Raw genomic sequence first — 16,618 nt, 5'->3', positions numbered from 1 at the left:
TAATGTTTGCATTCCTGCCTTCCATTTTTGTGATTACATAGGGTAGAAAAAAGAATGAAGTTTACAAATAATGTCCGCTCAATCGTTCTTCTAGAATTGCTTGCTAGTTTAAGCATACATGGAAGAGTAGAATTGCTTGTTAGTTTAAGTATCCATGGAAGAGTGAAAGTACAACGGTGGATATTTTAGTTTACAGATTTTAAACAAAAATTTTCAAACCCCCTTAGATGGGGTGGTTGGACACATTGCACGGGGAGTGTGTGTTTGAAAATTAAGATGGTTTCCAAAATTTAGTAGCTTGATGACGTACAAGGACTTGGATAGCGGAAGGTAGGGTTTGATCAAGCAAGGTGCAGTACAATAGCCTGACTTCCTGAGCAGCAGAATCTTAAGAGAAGCCAATTATGTTTTGCAGGCATCATGTGAATATGTAGTTCCATGCAGATTTTACAGAAAGTAATTTTAATTTGCTTGCCTTAAAGTTTAGATTCTTCATATTATATTAGCTACAGTCTCAAGTGGAAAAGCATGAGCCGGGCAGCAGTTAGAGCATTGGGAATGAACATGTAAATACTTATAGCTCCCTCTTTGCTTCATACTTTTTAATTATTTGTCAAAACACTTTATAAAAAATTACATGAAAACACATCTGTAAAATTATCCGTTTTAAAAAATATTCTGTTTTCATGATCAATTTTTAAAAAACTTCTTTGGGTAATTCAAACCCCTAATGTGAATCCGTCTTAAGAGAGCTTAATTTGATCAGTTGAAGGGGGGAGGGAAGTAGGGCATGGGGCTGCAGTCACGATGAGAATGGACGGTTTTAAGAAGCTGGTGCATTAAATGGCTTCTTTAATATCACTGGGGAGTTGTCGGGTGACGGGGGTAATTTGATATGGGAAAGTTATATTGGATAGGAGTCTGAAATGGAGGTTTGAATGGTTACAAAATTGAAATTTTGGTGTGGATGACATGACCGTTACCTGACATTTTCCGTTTTCTATGTTACGTTGTGGGTTGTAGTTTTTTGACTTTTCAAATCCTGCCCTGCCTTTCTTCATTTTCCTGTACTTCAATTTTGTGGCCTTACTGCCTTCGGTGGTTTGTGAATGCAGGTATTACCGCCATTGACACTGAGAAGTGGTCTTCTTTGGGACCTTTTATAATTTCTATTTTTTATTTTATTTTATCAAAACCAGAATGGATTCACAGTCCTACTGGCTATCCTTGAATTCAATCCAGCCTCTGGTAATCTGGTATGGGCTTTAATATTTAGTCTCAGTTAGTCTTCCCAACTCTCACCTTTCTTATTCAAGAGGGCAATGGTTCGTGAGACTGTGACTTTTCGGACATGAAATTAACCATGTCTTCATTCCTTGAACTTGACAAGGACGACTCGCTTTTCAAGCCTCATTAACTGCCTTGAGTACCCTCCCTTCAGCATTCATTGCATATTTCAACAATGTTTTCCTCGCACCCACTTTTGATTTTAAATTTTTCCTCATGCATTTATGTTTTTAATTTCCTTTCACTACTTTTTTCAAAAACCCTTGTATTGGCCTCCATTCTTCCACAACCCAATTCTGTCGTCTCATCACTGAAATTCCTGTTTCTTACAATAAAATTACTAGAGATATTACTTAGATCATAAAAGTAAAAGGCAAGAGATTGATGAGATTTTATCTTGATTTTTAGAGGGTATGAAGCACTTTCAAATTCACTTCTAAAAATTAAATTATTTTTTATTTTTAGAGTATTTATAATTTCCAAAAATATTAAAAGTAATACGTCAATATCTTACAAAAACCAGCTTTTTTTAGGAAATATTTTTAAAAATTATTTTCTAAAAACATTTATCAAACATATCTTTTATTATTATTTTTTATGTTAAAAAAGGGCAAAAAATCATAATATTAACCATAAAATATATCTATATTCATACTCGTATTCGATTAAATAATGGTCACATTTCAAAACTCTTGCATCCAACAGTTCTTTTCCTATTTCCAAGTGGACCGCAGCCGGGAAGCTGAAGGCCCCTATCTTGAAAATATGGTGTATGGAGATCATCAGTAAGAAACAAAAACCAAATCCTCCTCTCCATATCAATCTTGTAGAAACAAACAATTTGTACATATTTTTATACTGTAGCTACCAGGACACTATTCCTCTTCACTCCACAATTGACTTGCAATATTTTCAAAACTTCCACTCCTCACCTCTTTTTCTCTCATATCATTTTTATTTTTCTTCTAATTTCTTTTCTTTTTTTCCACTCTATATGTCTGAGAATACCATAGATTCCAACCCAGAATCTTTCAGAACAATTCATGGGTAAACCATCTAAGGAAAGATGAGGAAGAGGGCATGGAGAGAATTCTTTTGAAAGGTTTCTTCTTTACAATTTTTTAGGTCATTAATTAAAAGAGGAAAGAAAATGAAAATTAAAAAAAATCAAAGAAAGATAATTAGAAAGGAAAAACACTATTTGTTGTACTTTTTTTACCCAAAAATTGTTTTCCCTCATGGGAAATTGGAATGAACCCAAAAAAAGAAAAAAAAAGAAATGTAATGGTCTAAAATTTGAAAATAATTTTCCCCACTTCACCTATGAATCTATGAAGTAACAAAACAATAAAGAAATAAAAAAAAAAATTAAAATTTGCCATCTATTGTAATCCATCATTCATCAAAAGGGTGTAAGAATTTTCTATCCACAATCATAAAAAACAGAAGAATAATTAAAATTCTCAATGTATATGTCTATAACTATAGTGGACATATGGCTGGCAAAGGTTGAATCAAACCCTATCAGTGGGGCCTCCTTCATAATCATTCATGGCAGGAAAATTAAGATGAGTTGAAGACTATAGACAAATTAATCCTGCAACACCATCTTTATGGTGAAAATTAATTAATTAATTTTGGTTCAAAATAGTAAAATATACATTCTGCAAAAGGAAACATCTCAGACTAGCCATTTCCGCCGAAAGAGAAGCTATCATAGATGCAGATTTTCACTCATCAAACAACTGAAATAACCAAATAGACAATCAAACTTCACAAACATGTAGGAGCCAATTTTCCACATATTGACATGCAAGCTGAATACATGCATGTCTGTATCATATGGATGAGCTAGCTAGTTGAAGGGCAAAGCTTGAAATGAGGGAAAGAATAGGCTCGAGGAGGCAAAGCTGCTGCAGTTTATTGAATACAATAGCAGTGGGAAAGAATAATAATACCAACCAACTTGATCAAAAAGCAGACCTATATTCATAAACACCAACCACCCTATTAATGGCATTAATATTCAGGAGATCATTAGAATGAAAAATATTTCTTGCCATATATATATTATATATATTTATATATATTTTAACAAATAAAAGTGATTCCTGATCACCAAAATCTCAAAACTAATTAAGTCTTCATATACATTTGTAAAATTACTTGAAAAAACATCCTGTGAACAAGTTCAGCAAAGCCTCAAGCATAAAATATATATTCATAAAAATGAGGAAAAAAGAGGAAAGAAAGAAGGAAAAAGGAAGAGGAGATGGGAAGGGGAAGGAAAGGAAAATTCATAGCTTGAAGGAGAGAAAATCAAGCTTGGTTTCTCTACTAGTGCTTATCTATTGTGTAGAGGATTTGGACCTGTGTAGACTCTCCTCTTTTCAGCAGCAAAAACGTCATCACCATCTTTACCTGCATTTCCTTTGAACACACCACGGGGTTTAGCAGGACTGAGCTCAGAACCAGACCCAGAACCAGACCCAGACCCAGACCCAACTTTAAATCTGCTGAATCTGCCATACCCTTCTGCAAAACATGAACTTTCTAACTGTAACAGCATCAGCAGCAGAAGAGACAAGCAAGCCAACTCTTTTCTCACACCCATCTGTTTCTTGCTGAGACCCCAAATCATAGCATGGGGATGCTGGATACGCACGCACTGTCACCTCAACTGAGCAACTCTCTCCCTAGAATGTAAGAGGAATCGCCTCTCTTATCTCCCTCCAGGCTCCAACAGTGGGGAGAACTGGTGCTTAAAGTGGGCTTGTAGTGGGATGACTGAGGATTATTTTATGAGGAAACTTTTGGGCTTGGTCTTGCTGCCTTGGAGTTTGAAGACGAAGCTAATAGTCAATGTTGAGTGAGAGTCAAAATGCATGGGGTTTGCTGCCTGAATCAATTTAAATTTGGTGTTTGTTGGAAACTTCTTTTGTTACTGATTTCAGAGCCTAATTTTTGCCTGGGAAAGCTCTACAAACCAGAAAAGAAAGGAGAAAAGATGGAGAAAAAAAGAAAGAAAGGAGAGAGCAAGAGAGAGAGAGAGCGAGAGAGTTTGTGTGTATAGGAAGGAGAGAGAAGGAAAAGAGGGAGAGAGAGAGAGAGAGAGAGTTTAAGTTTAGTATGACTGAAGGTTGAAAGCTCCCCAGGATCTCTCTCTCGTCTCAATTTTGATCAATCTTGGGCCATGTGAGAGATCAATAATTTTCCTTGTGTTTTATTCCTTTGATGTAGTGGTAGGGTGTCTTTTTACCTACTGGTATATGTGTGAGAATGTCTTCTATTTTCTATGCTATACTCTATATTCTATAAATACTCCCAAGGCAAAATTCACCCACAGGTCACCTACTCTTCCCCCAAAAAGATTTTACCCAAGGGCAGGTGTTGCAATGAGGGGGTGTTTGGATATGCTTTACAAATGGACTTCAATGCTTTGTTCTTGGTGGTCTATCTGGGGTTTCTTACACCATCTTCGCTACCAATAATGCATCCAGTCGCCCCCAGGCAAAAATACAAGTCAAACTAATTTACCCCCCCACCCCCATACAAAAAAAATAATAATAATAAATAAACAAATAAAAAATCTGACTCCTAGTTACTGTTACACAGTTAAAGCTGTGAGCAGATGAACAGTTGCTCATCAACAAAAAAAGTATCCAGACACTGAACAGTCTTAACAAGCCAACGCATTGTACGTATGAAAAATTTCTTTTCCTTTTCTTTTTTTTTTCCAACGATTTAGTTTTTTTTTTTTTTTTTCTATATTTTCTAAATTATTATACCCTTCAGGAAAACGTATCAAAGTAGCATACCTTGAAGACAATGCCAGCCATCAACTCCCATGTATGCACCTTTATTTTGATAAAGTTTTTCAATCATATCATTATGGATTTTCTGAAATTCAGATGGAGAGAAAATATATATATATATATATATATATGCAAAAGTAATGAAGTAAAATAATGCTTTAAAATTACAAATATGTCATTAATATGGACAGAAGTTTTGATAGAGGATCTTCAAAAATTGACTTGAACACAACCAGTGGGCAATGACCCAAGTTCATATGGAGTTCCCAGAGACCATGGTGAGAGGTTCTTATATTACCCCTTTATTTCCCTTGATAAAACTCTCATACTTGACTGGCTTACTGCTTGGAGAATTTTTCCTGGGAAAATATCGCTGTGATCAGATGTGAAGACTGGCTTACAATACTGTTAAAAACTTTAAAGGAATGTGTTTGTATCTGGGTTTTGTTTCCATTACTCACGCCTATAACATAACCCAGAGATTCCTTTCATATTTGCTTAAAGCCCCATTAATGGCCATTGCCCAGTGGGGGGAAAGACACTTTTTTCCCCCTTTCAGAACAAACTTTTATTCTGATTGATCTTTAAAAGTTGCTCTTAAAAGTTAAAACTAGTAGGTGTATCCCCAAGATTCATGATAAGCTCTTATGCCCCTGAGTGTATGTACCATTTAAATGCAAACATGGATATTAAGGTTGGCTATTTTGCTAAAGGGGTCACAGCTCAACCAACCCCCATTTGTCAATATCATAATTATTATCAATCAGACAGCTCTATAATTCATTTCTCACCTTTCCCCTTAATTCCTCCATTTTCCCTCACCAAAAAATCAGAATCAGCACAAGGAAAGCAGTAAGAAATTAATCTAATATAAAGTTTGATTGATAATTAAAAAAAAAAAAAAAAAGAGAGAGAGAGAGAGACAGAGACAGAGAAAGAGAAAGAGAGGAGGTGGAGGTGGGACATAACCTAGAGGTGGGTGGTGAATATCAGAATGTATGTAGTGATGACTTTCTTAGAAGAAATGATGGTGTCCTCTCCCACTTTTTATTCTTAGAAGGAAGATGAGTACATCAAAGTCATGGATACTTGATGAGGCTTTGCACCACCTCCCAACAGATGCTCCCCAGTCATCCTGATACCTTTGTAGTAAAACCCCCATGTACGTACCTTTTTATTTCATCCGTGACAATAATTAAATACATATAAATAAATACGGCTCTGCTATTTCTTCTCCTGGCAATTATCTACATATATCATTATTATTATTAGTTCTAATTATGATCCCCAAAAGGATTATTATCCTATATTTAGGCTTCTCTAGCACAAAGTTTCAGGCTGTGGTTGCAGCCTTGCAGGGCATAACTATTCTGATACATTATAATGAGGGTTGTTAGCTTTAATAAAAAAATTGTCCAATATTTGGAAGTATAGACCAGAGACAGACAAGATACTGAGAAGATTTCTCTACCTTCCTACCTTAATTAATCAATTATTTTGGAACTGTTCTGCCTAATAATGAAGGTTTAAAGGCCTCTTTTTTTCTCAGAAAGGTTTTCAGGTTCCTTTGTGGTAATTAAATCAGGCTTTTATGTCACCTGCAACACACACTCTGGTTATATTTATTGAGAGAGAAGACGCATGGGACTTTAGCAATTGTCGTGACCCTAGATTGGACTTTGGCTTCTGGGCATCTTTTCTTTCTGGCTTTTTTTTGGGGTGGGGGGGAACAAATTCAATTTCTTAATCTCCATCATTGATTAGGTTTGTTGATGACCTTTGTCCATTCCTATAATTCAAAGGAACACGTACACAACACACAAGAACTTCACATACTTTTTGTTTCATCCTTCCATATCATTAATTCTACTAAAAAAATTTCTGTCAAGTACATATTTGGTTGGGATTTTTTCTTTATAAAAAAAAATTATGATAATTAGGAGGGATGTCATTGAAAAGCAAAATTGAAGTTGTCTCTTCCAAGAAACCACCTCCAATTGATGGCTTAGAAAACATCCCAGATTTGAAAATAATTTTATATATATAAAAAAAAATCCTATATTTGATTCTTACACATTGCCAACAAGCGGTATCAAAGCATGGAAGGGTCCATGGAAAATGATATCAGACCATTAAGGGGTCACAAATAACAGCTAGTACAAGAGTCCACAATTCACAAATAGTTGATCCCACGTCTTGATTTACATACATGTGTTGTTCTTTGGGCAGCAATGGAAAAGTACATGGTTTTGGAGAAGACCCTCCATTATATTCTCAATCCTAAGAGGGGGTGGAGGCAAGGGATGAGTAAAATATTGTTGAGTAGCAAGAGCTTTAGATAGAAACGAGCAAAGATCAAATCCTAATACGGGGAATGTCGTTATGAGTGCACACAGGCATGATTAGAGGCAAGAAAATATTGGTGGGCAAGCAATTAGGGTCTCTTTCCTTTTTCTAAAATGTCACCTTTCTCTTCATTGTTGTTGCTTTATTTTCCATTTGGTCAAAGTCATGGTACTACCATCATTGGAACATCAACTATTACATGAAAATTTTCATCATGCCCTCCCCTAGCTCCTTCTTCATTAATGGTTAATCATGTTTTCACTGCTTCACCCATCTCCTCCTCCCTCTGCATCAAGAGATTGATTTTTGTTTCTTCATATTTCTATCATAACATTCATGGGCTTGCTGGGTTTTGTCCTAAATCATCCCACAACTGCCTTGTGGGACTCTCTGGGGGGATGCTTGGGGTTTGGTTAAATCAGGACAGGAGGAAAAGGGAAATGGAAGTAATTGCCTGGCCAATTTTAAAGGTTGCTAGCTTAAGATGAAAGGCTGGCCCTTTAGTGAGTTGGATTTCATTATTGTAAATCATGATTAGGATTATACTTAATTGATAGTTATAATTTGCTTTAACTAATTAAAAAGTTGATTTTGTATTCTCAATCCATATACATATAAATAGAGTAGATGGTTTATTTTCTACCAATTTCTCAGTTTGTTCAATTTAGGTTTCAGAATGAGAATAGGGAAAAGTGATTGACACATCATATTAACGTTGTGATTAAGAAATACTAAAAAGTGAATTTTTTTTGGGTTAATTTTATTCACTTTCTTTGAGTTTTTGACTAAATACTTCTAATTTCATAAATTTGAAATTTCATTATATATTTCCCTTTGAATGAAAAAGGAATCGAGTAAAAATAAGAAATGAAAAGAATACAAAAGTATTTAATGAAATTTCAAATTAATAGAAATTAAATGTATTTAATCGAAACTTTAGGGAAGTGAATAAAATTAATTCAATTTTTTTATATTTGGATTTATTATGAAAAATATAAAATAAAATTTGTGAAAATTTTATATTTTTTAAATTATAATTTTTATATCAAAATTTAAAATAAATGAAATGAATTTGAAATAATATATATAAATAATTTTTGTTTTCATTTTTTTTTTCTTTCATCCCATTTTTTCTTCAAATTTTCTATGAATCATATATAACTTAAAAATCATCTCTTAATTACCATGGCTATCATTAATTACCTAAATTAAACTTTCAACTATGCTTATTTTAATCATTAAGTTACCATATTAAAAATAATATTATTAAAATTAAGTAAAAAAACATAAACAAAAATAAAATCCACGTCAAGGATTTTTATTAAAAAAATATTAAAGTATAAATTTAATATGTGAGAAATAGATAATTAATTACTTGTCAACTATCATCATCACATGCCCGAGGGTCTCCAATGGCCAAGTCACACCCACTACTATTTCTTTACTCTTGAAATTAATCTTTGCTCAGACAATAGAGAAATCTTCCAAAATGATTTACCAAAAAAGGTTCGTGACAAATGCCCATCAAATCAATCCCATCAAATGAAACACATTTGTGGGCCTAGGTTAGTTTAGTTTTAATTCCAAGCCCAAATTCAACCTAAATTAGTACTCCAAGCCCAAAACCCAGCCCAAATAGTAACCGGAGGCTCATTCTGTTCCGGGACAATCTTTCGACCCGCCCTAAAGTAGTGTTGAGGTCTGACAGTGAGTACATAAATTTTTATACGTTAAAATTGTGTAAATATGCAGAGTTATTACTTATTACCGTGCTTTTTTTGCAGTTCCTGTCGGATCCGACCCGAACCCGATTGTTTTGGCTCTCGGACTTAAACCCTCACACTTGGCAGATACAACTAGGGTTTTAGGTTCTGTGTGCCACTGGTTTCTCCTCTGTTCTAGTTCATCATAGTAATTTGAAATATATGGCGAAGCGTTTGATTCCATCTTTGAACAGGGTATTGGTGGAGAAAATCATTCCTCCATCCAAAACCAATGCTGGGGTTTTACTGCCTGAAAAGACGAACAAGGTAAAATTCCCCAAATTTTCCTCTCGATTACTTTGTCTTGTCGTTGTCGTCGCATTTCGGTCTTCACACTTCCGGTTTTCTGTTTGTTTGCCAAGAAAACTGAGAAAAAGACAAGTGAAACTTCGAATTTTACGATGTCTTGGTTTCAATAGTATAAGAAACTCTCCGGCCAAATGATGAAAATTATAATATTAAAATTCAATTCATGCTTTTTCTTGGGACGTTTCAATTTTTGGGTGTTAGTTAGACGAGGAAATTTCTTGTGTATTCTCATTGTGGCGTGAAAAGACAAACAATTTTTGAATGCCTCACGTTTTATTAATGTGTTTTATAATTATATAATTATGGATTTTTGTTTTTTATGCCAAAATCTTTTTCTCAGTTTTATCCCTATCTTTTACACGTATTGTTCGGACAAATTGGTTTTGCAGATGTTAATATAGGTTTTTGGTCATGACTGATGTATGTTTTCGGTTCTTATATTTTCCTCTATAAATTTTCTATTGCAAGACATGAATTTGGAATCAACCTGTTGTGTTTTCTTTACATTTATTAAGATTTTCTTTGCTTGTTGAATCAGCTGAATTCTGGAAAAGTTGTTGCGGTGGGTCCTGGGCTGTGGGATAGAGAGGGAAAGCTAATTCCCGTTGGAGTGAAGGAAGGAGACACCGTCCTGTTACCTGAATATGGGGGAACTGAAGTCAAGCTTGGCGACAAAGAGTAAGGATAAGTTTATCATTTCAGGCTTTTCGCCTTCATATTTCCTGGAGTTATCATTGTTTTTGTTTCTTGATATATATATGATGACTTAATCTACTGGTATGTCAAATTTGAGCGTGTTGCATCAGTTAAGTAACTTTACATGTATTCTCTTTGGTTGACCGATATGATTAGATTCAAGAGCCATGGCCATCCTAAAAGTGAGATATAGTCAATGCATTGGCATTCAACCTCTGTTCAGGAAAAGAAGGATATGATTGACCACTGCACCACCCAGAAATTTCCCTTGCACTTCTTTTATTGTGTTGGACAACTGATTTTTAGGTTTGACTTCAACCATTGTGTCTATAGAAGAACTGTTTTAGTATGTGCCTGTGTACTTCATGGACATCATGCCTATGCCTACACTCTTACTATACAGGTATGAATGGTCCCTTAATATCTGGACTTGGAGTTAACAACTAAGGGCCCTCTTTTTCTGCCTAAATTGGATTATCTTTATAACAGAGGAGCAATTTCATTAAAAAAAATTCTCATACCAGTCAATACCATTCCTTGGGACTGGGATCCATTTACCTTCTCCTTGCAAAAGTATTATTCCTTGTAATTACTCAGCACCCATGAGAAGAGAAATGCACATTTGGGCCTTACTTTCCCACCTCTCTTTGGTCCTTTAAAGAACATGAGATGATTGAAATTAACAATGTGCTATATTGGATTTTTAAATCCTCTTATTAGGACAGATGTTCTTTGCTTGAAATTCATTTTATGTGGCCATTGAGGTTGGCTCAAGTGGTGAGAGATTGAAGTGGGGATGTGGCAAGTTCTTGGTTTGATTTCCAAAAAGGAAAAAACAACAAACTTCATATTTTGTTTTGACCATGTTGGTGACTATTCTAGTTTTGACTTGTTATGGGTATTTACCTGTATACAACAATTAAACTAGTAACAGATTTTAATTTTATCTGTTACAAGAGATCAGGGTTTTTAGGTTTGATGGGACATCTAGAAGGGATACACCAGATTCCTTTAATTAATGATGGTTATTGACCCTATCAAAAGGACTATTATTCCTTTTGGAGTTACGTTTTTCCATTTTATTATAATCAGTTGAGTCCAGGACCTTCCACCATGAAGTAGTTGTCGATTGTAGGCATATTAGAGGTTAGATAGTTGAGTAATTAATGGATAAATATTTACAGGGCATTGAGGAACCAAGATGCAGACAGTCATGCTTTCTTCTTCTTCTTCTTCTTCTTCTTCTTAAAATAAAATAAAATAAAAATACACTGAAACATGCAACAATAAACACACACACATCTTTTTTAAAATTTACACCTTGCATTTGACAATCTTCTTAGACCAAATTTTTGGGGTAGTTTAGTTCATTTATCTCTTGTTTTCTCCTCTAAAGTGCTATAAAGGTTTAATTGTTTGCTTTGGATTTCTGAATTAACTTTTATTTGTCTTCGGTAAATTCAGGCTACTCCTATAATATTTTCATGGGTTCATGGATTGGGATAATGAAGACTATATTTGGGTTGCTTTCATGTAGTTGTTATGTTCTATGTAGTAGTTTTGAATTTTTTATGTGAAGTTAAAGTAAAATAGTCTTAGCATATTTTATTCAAGGTGTATAATAACATAATAATGGATTTTGAATTAAATCTTGTGGATTTGAGTACATTTCTTATTCATTACTCACCAAATATTTTTAACGAGTTTCTCTATATTTGGTAGCTACTTGAAGAGAATTGAAATTTGGTTTTTGCTGGAATCAAGTATATTTTGGTGGAGACTTTCACCATGTGAATTGGAACACTTACAACTTGGCTTTGCTTGATGGTTTATGTGGGAAAGGATTGTTGCCTTTTATACTTAGTTGGGGTTAGTTTAAGATGGTTAGATAATTGATACCAAAATCTTATGCAATTGTTTCATAGACCAGCAATAACTTATGGGCTGCCTTATATGCGCGTGCACGTGTGTGTGTGTGTGTGTGTTTTCTCTTGAAAATCTTATACACCATTTTTTTTTTTTTTTCATCTATCAAAAACATTTTAAAATGACATTTACAATAAATTTTAGTATTTGGTTCTGTAATTAAGAGCAGCAATAAGAAGAATACATGTTTTACATTGAGATATTTGTCTGGAATTCATTCTTAAGTTAGTGTGTAAAGAAAATTACATGAAGTTTTATTCCTTTCTTTGCCAATGTGATAATTCAATATATCACATTGTTGTTTCTCATAAAAAAAAACCTTTAATTTTGTCTTCCTAATTCTAAAGTTTGTTCCAAATGATTAGACCCAATAAAATTATTTTTGAACTTGTTTCAGGTATCATTTGTACCGGGATGAGGATATATTGGGAACACTGCATGATTGACGTCCTGTGCCATCTCTCATCTTGGCAAAGAATAATTCATGAGCACAATGTTCACCTTGAGCCAAATTGTAGCAAGTAGTACAGCTTGGCCTCACATTTTCCATGGAACAGTTTTATTCTGTTGGCTTTGAATGAGATGAAAGCGTCATCTAGCTTTCTATTTGTGGGAAACAATCACTGTTGATTTCTGTACAGATTATGGTAATGTGCCATAAAGTTATGGTTATGAGTCATAGATCTTCTTCCTAGAAAAATGATCATGTTGTTCACTTAGTTGACTTTACCTGTATGTTCCACATGTCTGTGCTAATTTGACAGCCATAGACTTGATCATCAGAGAAACATTTATTATGTTCTTCTTTCATGGAAAGTTTTTTAGGTTCCTTATTTTGTAATTTATTATGTACTCATGGTCAAGGAGACATATAGATCAATATATCTGAATGATAAAACGACATGTTTTAATTATTAATAGGCAGTATATTAATAGTTAAGGGCATATGTCTGTATATATATATATATATATATATATATATATGTTCCATATTGCACATTTAGTCATTGTAAAGTTGCAGGGCTCATAATTTATAGAGATATTGACATCTTTTCTATATCAGCTGTGGACATTGTGGGTTCACTTCACACCTGGGTTTGGTCCCTTTGGTTATTTCATGTAAAATTTTAAAAAATAATAATAGAAAAATTAGAAACAGAGAGAGGCTGCATTGCTTTGTGCCAGGTCTAACAGCATTTCGAGTTATACCATCGAAACTGTGTATGACACTGGTATCATTCACTGATTATGTGATTATGGTTTATTAGGTGATATTAAGAATTCTGGTTGAATGGTTTCTTTTCCCTGTTTCTTTCGAATTTATTCGGTGTTTGCATATTTTGATATTGAATCTTGCTGTGGCTTCCGCATAACCAACGACAATCATATTAGTATCAGCTGAATTTTGTTTTGTTTTCTCATTCGGTTGAAACTCTTCTTTTTCTGGGAGTTCATGATAACTTTAATGGAGTTTCAGGGGAATTATATTTTGTTTTTAAGTTATAAAGTAGGGAGCATGGGTCCATTTTGTTGTTTCTATGTTTTCGTTTTTTTTTCCTTCCATTTGTGTCCTCGAGTAAGGTCACTTCCAAAGGACCTGCTCAGTACTTTGCTATCGACATGTGATATGTCTAGATTACAAGCAAAAATCATGTCTGTCAAATACTATTTAGGGTTTGAATGGCTGGCATGCTGAGTCCATATGCCCATCACAACATGTTAGTCCAAAAATCTCAGTGATTCTCTAAATTTTTACAACTTTGTCAAATAATTAGTTTTTATAAGAAAAGCGTTTTCAAGCATTAGGGAACATTCTTAATCCTTGAAGAATCGCACCCAAACAGACTTTTAATGGCAGGAAGATGCATTAATCTCCTGCTTGAATTTTGAATGTATTGGAAAATCAGGCAATACTTAATCTAATGCGATGATAAATTGCATATCAGTGACTTTGATCATAAGACCACAGTGGCTTCTGGTAGCGGCTTCCCCTGGAGAAATGTATTGAACAGCACAAGCGATCTTTCTGGCTGTGAAAATGGAGCTTCATGAGAAGCTCCCCTAATGGTAGCGAAAGATAATTTATCACCATATACTTGTGTCCATCCACCAACCTGAGAAGAGTTAACAAACAAGAAAATCAGCCACGACATACTCGTACCAAAATTTTCCCTTATCCATTAAATTTTATGTATACCAACCTGTCTTCCTTGAAACCAGTTTCTATAAGGCACAGTTGTATTCAGCCCCAAGTCCTTTGCAAGGCCATTCACCAGGGTTCGAGTTCCGGTCAGCGGAACTACTGAATCTTGATCTCCACTGCAGAAATTATGGTTCATTGTATTATCATGATCATGAATGGTAAAGAGTTTCAAAAAATTGGTTAGTAAGTAGGTTGCTGCTAAATTACCTGTAAACCAGGACCCGGATTCCAGATTTGAGGACTGCGCCCACCACATGAATAGTAGGTATCTCTAAATTCCGATATTCATATTTGAGGACCCTTTTATCAAATACAAAGAAAGGAGTAAAAAAGGAGAGGTGGGCACACATGGAAGAAAAAGGTTAGGAAAAATGGAATCACTTGATGTGGTTGTTTTCACAGTACTTGTGTTGATTGTAAAGTTATTAAGTTATAATTAGTGGGAGTATCAGATCATTACTCGCTGCAAATACTCCATCTTGAGACGCCCTTGAGGTGAGCGTGGAGGGCTTTCTGTACGTCCTTCCTGTTCAAGTATTTGATGGTTTCATCCTCCACACAGACGTCAATTTTCTGTGTGCCTCGCTGTAAATGAGAGATTAAATTTGAGTAGTCAGAGAAGTAAATAAAGAGTAGAAACAGGGGAAAACAGGGTTCAGGGATAAAGAAAGGAAAGAAAAGAAAAGAAAAAGAATGAGAAAGGCCTACTGGTTGATTGAGCCTTTCAGATTGTGAAACAACCGAAGGTAAACAGACATCAAGTGTGACATCGTAGCTGTCGATATGTTTGCCTAGTTCTCTTGAGACTTGGCTTATTACCCCAGAACAAGCTGGGGAAAGCGACCCCATCACTATCTCTCTTCTTACTTGAGAATAGTTGCAAATTACAGTGAAGGCTTCATATGTTATATCTGATATTAGTCCGTGAGACCACATGTACTCAGCCCTCGAGTTAAAATCCGTGTTGAATTCCAGAAGAGGATTCCCTATCTGAAATTTCCAAATTGCAAACAACTTTTCAATTAGATAGGATTTGGATAAATATCAATGCATTTTTTATTTTTTTTATTTTAAGTTCTTTTCTACTCACAGCTACGCCCTTCAGATTGAATTTCACTTTGGATTGGACAATGAGTTGTGCAAGTTGGGGAACATAGTGACCTGGTCAGAACAGAAAATTTCAGAAGAAAAGTCCCTTTTCTCCCTCAGTGACTTGTTTCTCTACAGTTAAAAAGAATGTGAAACACACCTGCATAGCTCTCCCCTGTGAGGAACAGATCTCTGTTTTTATATTCTGGGAATTTCAGGAACCAGCGTTGGAGGAATTTGAGATTGTCTCGTGCTTAAGAAAAGAAAAACCCGAATCAGTTTCAGTCAAATGTCGCTAAACTAGGTCAATTCACGGTTTGTTTTAGAGCCATCAGATCCAGATAAGCTTTCTAGAATTCCAAAACTGCTCCACAGGAAAAAGAAAAAAAAGAAAAAAAATTATGCAGAGAACCTGTCATCTCATCGTTCACAAAGGCATAGAAGGATGTATTTGCAGAATAGGAGAAACCAACCCCTGCTGGTGATTCTAGGTATAACATATTTGCCACTGCGACGTAGAAGAACAAAAGAGCAAAATTAGAAAGAGAAAAAGGAAAGCCCTTGTCTGAAGTATGAACAAGCATCCACATTCAGCACACCCAAAAGGAAGTGAATAAACTTTTGTGTGGGTACCTTTATTCCAACTATAATCATTATTCACCAGGATCTCTCCACTTGGTTTGAATGGCCCATGTTCACAAAATGCTCCAGCTCCAATGGATGAACACCCAGGTCCTTCAAAACCCAGAAAGGATATGAAACACAAATTCAAAAAAGAAAAGAAAAGAAAAGAAAAAATTAGATTCCCCTGTATTGATCTGAGTGAGTCGATAAAGATGAATTTACCTCCATTTAACCAAAGAACAAGAGGCTTTGAAGCTGGGTCGGTTTCTGCTTCAACAAAGTAGTAGAAAAGATGTCTCTGTTGCTTTTCGTCCACGGTTATGTATCCAGCAAATTGCTGGAAACCAACTTGTGGTTGTCCTGGCAAACTGACGATCTTATCAGCACTCGGAGGGGACTCTACTGTTAAACAAATTTGTATGAGAAATGCAGAGATTGTTGCCATGATTATCCATGGCTGTAGTTGCATGGTTTTAGAGAGAGAGAGGGAAGAAGAAGAAGGAGAAGAGGAAGAGAGAGAGAGAGTGTGTGGTGAGAGAATGAGGAAGTGAAGACTGAAG

At 35.0% G+C, this 16,618-nt stretch overlaps 2 protein-coding genes across 2 annotated transcripts; one reads left to right on the top strand and one right to left on the bottom strand.

The window, feature by feature from the left end:
- Positions 1–9,278: 9,278 nt before the first annotated feature.
- Positions 9,279–13,060, top strand: LOC117920006 (10 kDa chaperonin, mitochondrial-like). Its single transcript, XM_034837347.1, has 3 exons — positions 9,279–9,478; positions 10,059–10,198; positions 12,540–13,060. Exons 1-3 carry the CDS (start codon positions 9,374–9,376, stop codon positions 12,586–12,588), a joined length of 294 nt encoding a protein of 97 aa, XP_034693238.1. The 5' UTR covers positions 9,279–9,373; the 3' UTR covers positions 12,589–13,060.
- An 825-nt stretch (positions 13,061–13,885) lies between these two features.
- On the bottom strand, positions 13,886–16,618 carry LOC117919597 (serine carboxypeptidase-like 45). Its single transcript, XM_034836789.1, has 10 exons — positions 16,281–16,618; positions 16,068–16,169; positions 15,847–15,942; positions 15,595–15,687; positions 15,436–15,506; positions 15,054–15,335; positions 14,806–14,930; positions 14,553–14,645; positions 14,344–14,461; positions 13,886–14,256 (listed from the first exon to the last, which is right to left on the bottom strand). Exons 1-10 carry the CDS (start codon positions 16,525–16,527, stop codon positions 14,098–14,100), a joined length of 1,386 nt encoding a protein of 461 aa, XP_034692680.1. The 5' UTR covers positions 16,528–16,618; the 3' UTR covers positions 13,886–14,097.

The sequence above is a fragment of the Vitis riparia genome, chromosome 8 (genome assembly GCF_004353265.1).
Source record: "Vitis riparia cultivar Riparia Gloire de Montpellier isolate 1030 chromosome 8, EGFV_Vit.rip_1.0, whole genome shotgun sequence".
In the NCBI taxonomy this organism is placed as follows: domain Eukaryota; kingdom Viridiplantae; phylum Streptophyta; class Magnoliopsida; order Vitales; family Vitaceae; genus Vitis; species Vitis riparia.
Note: the sequence above shows the minus strand (reverse complement) of the source record. Positions and strands in the feature narration are given on the sequence as shown.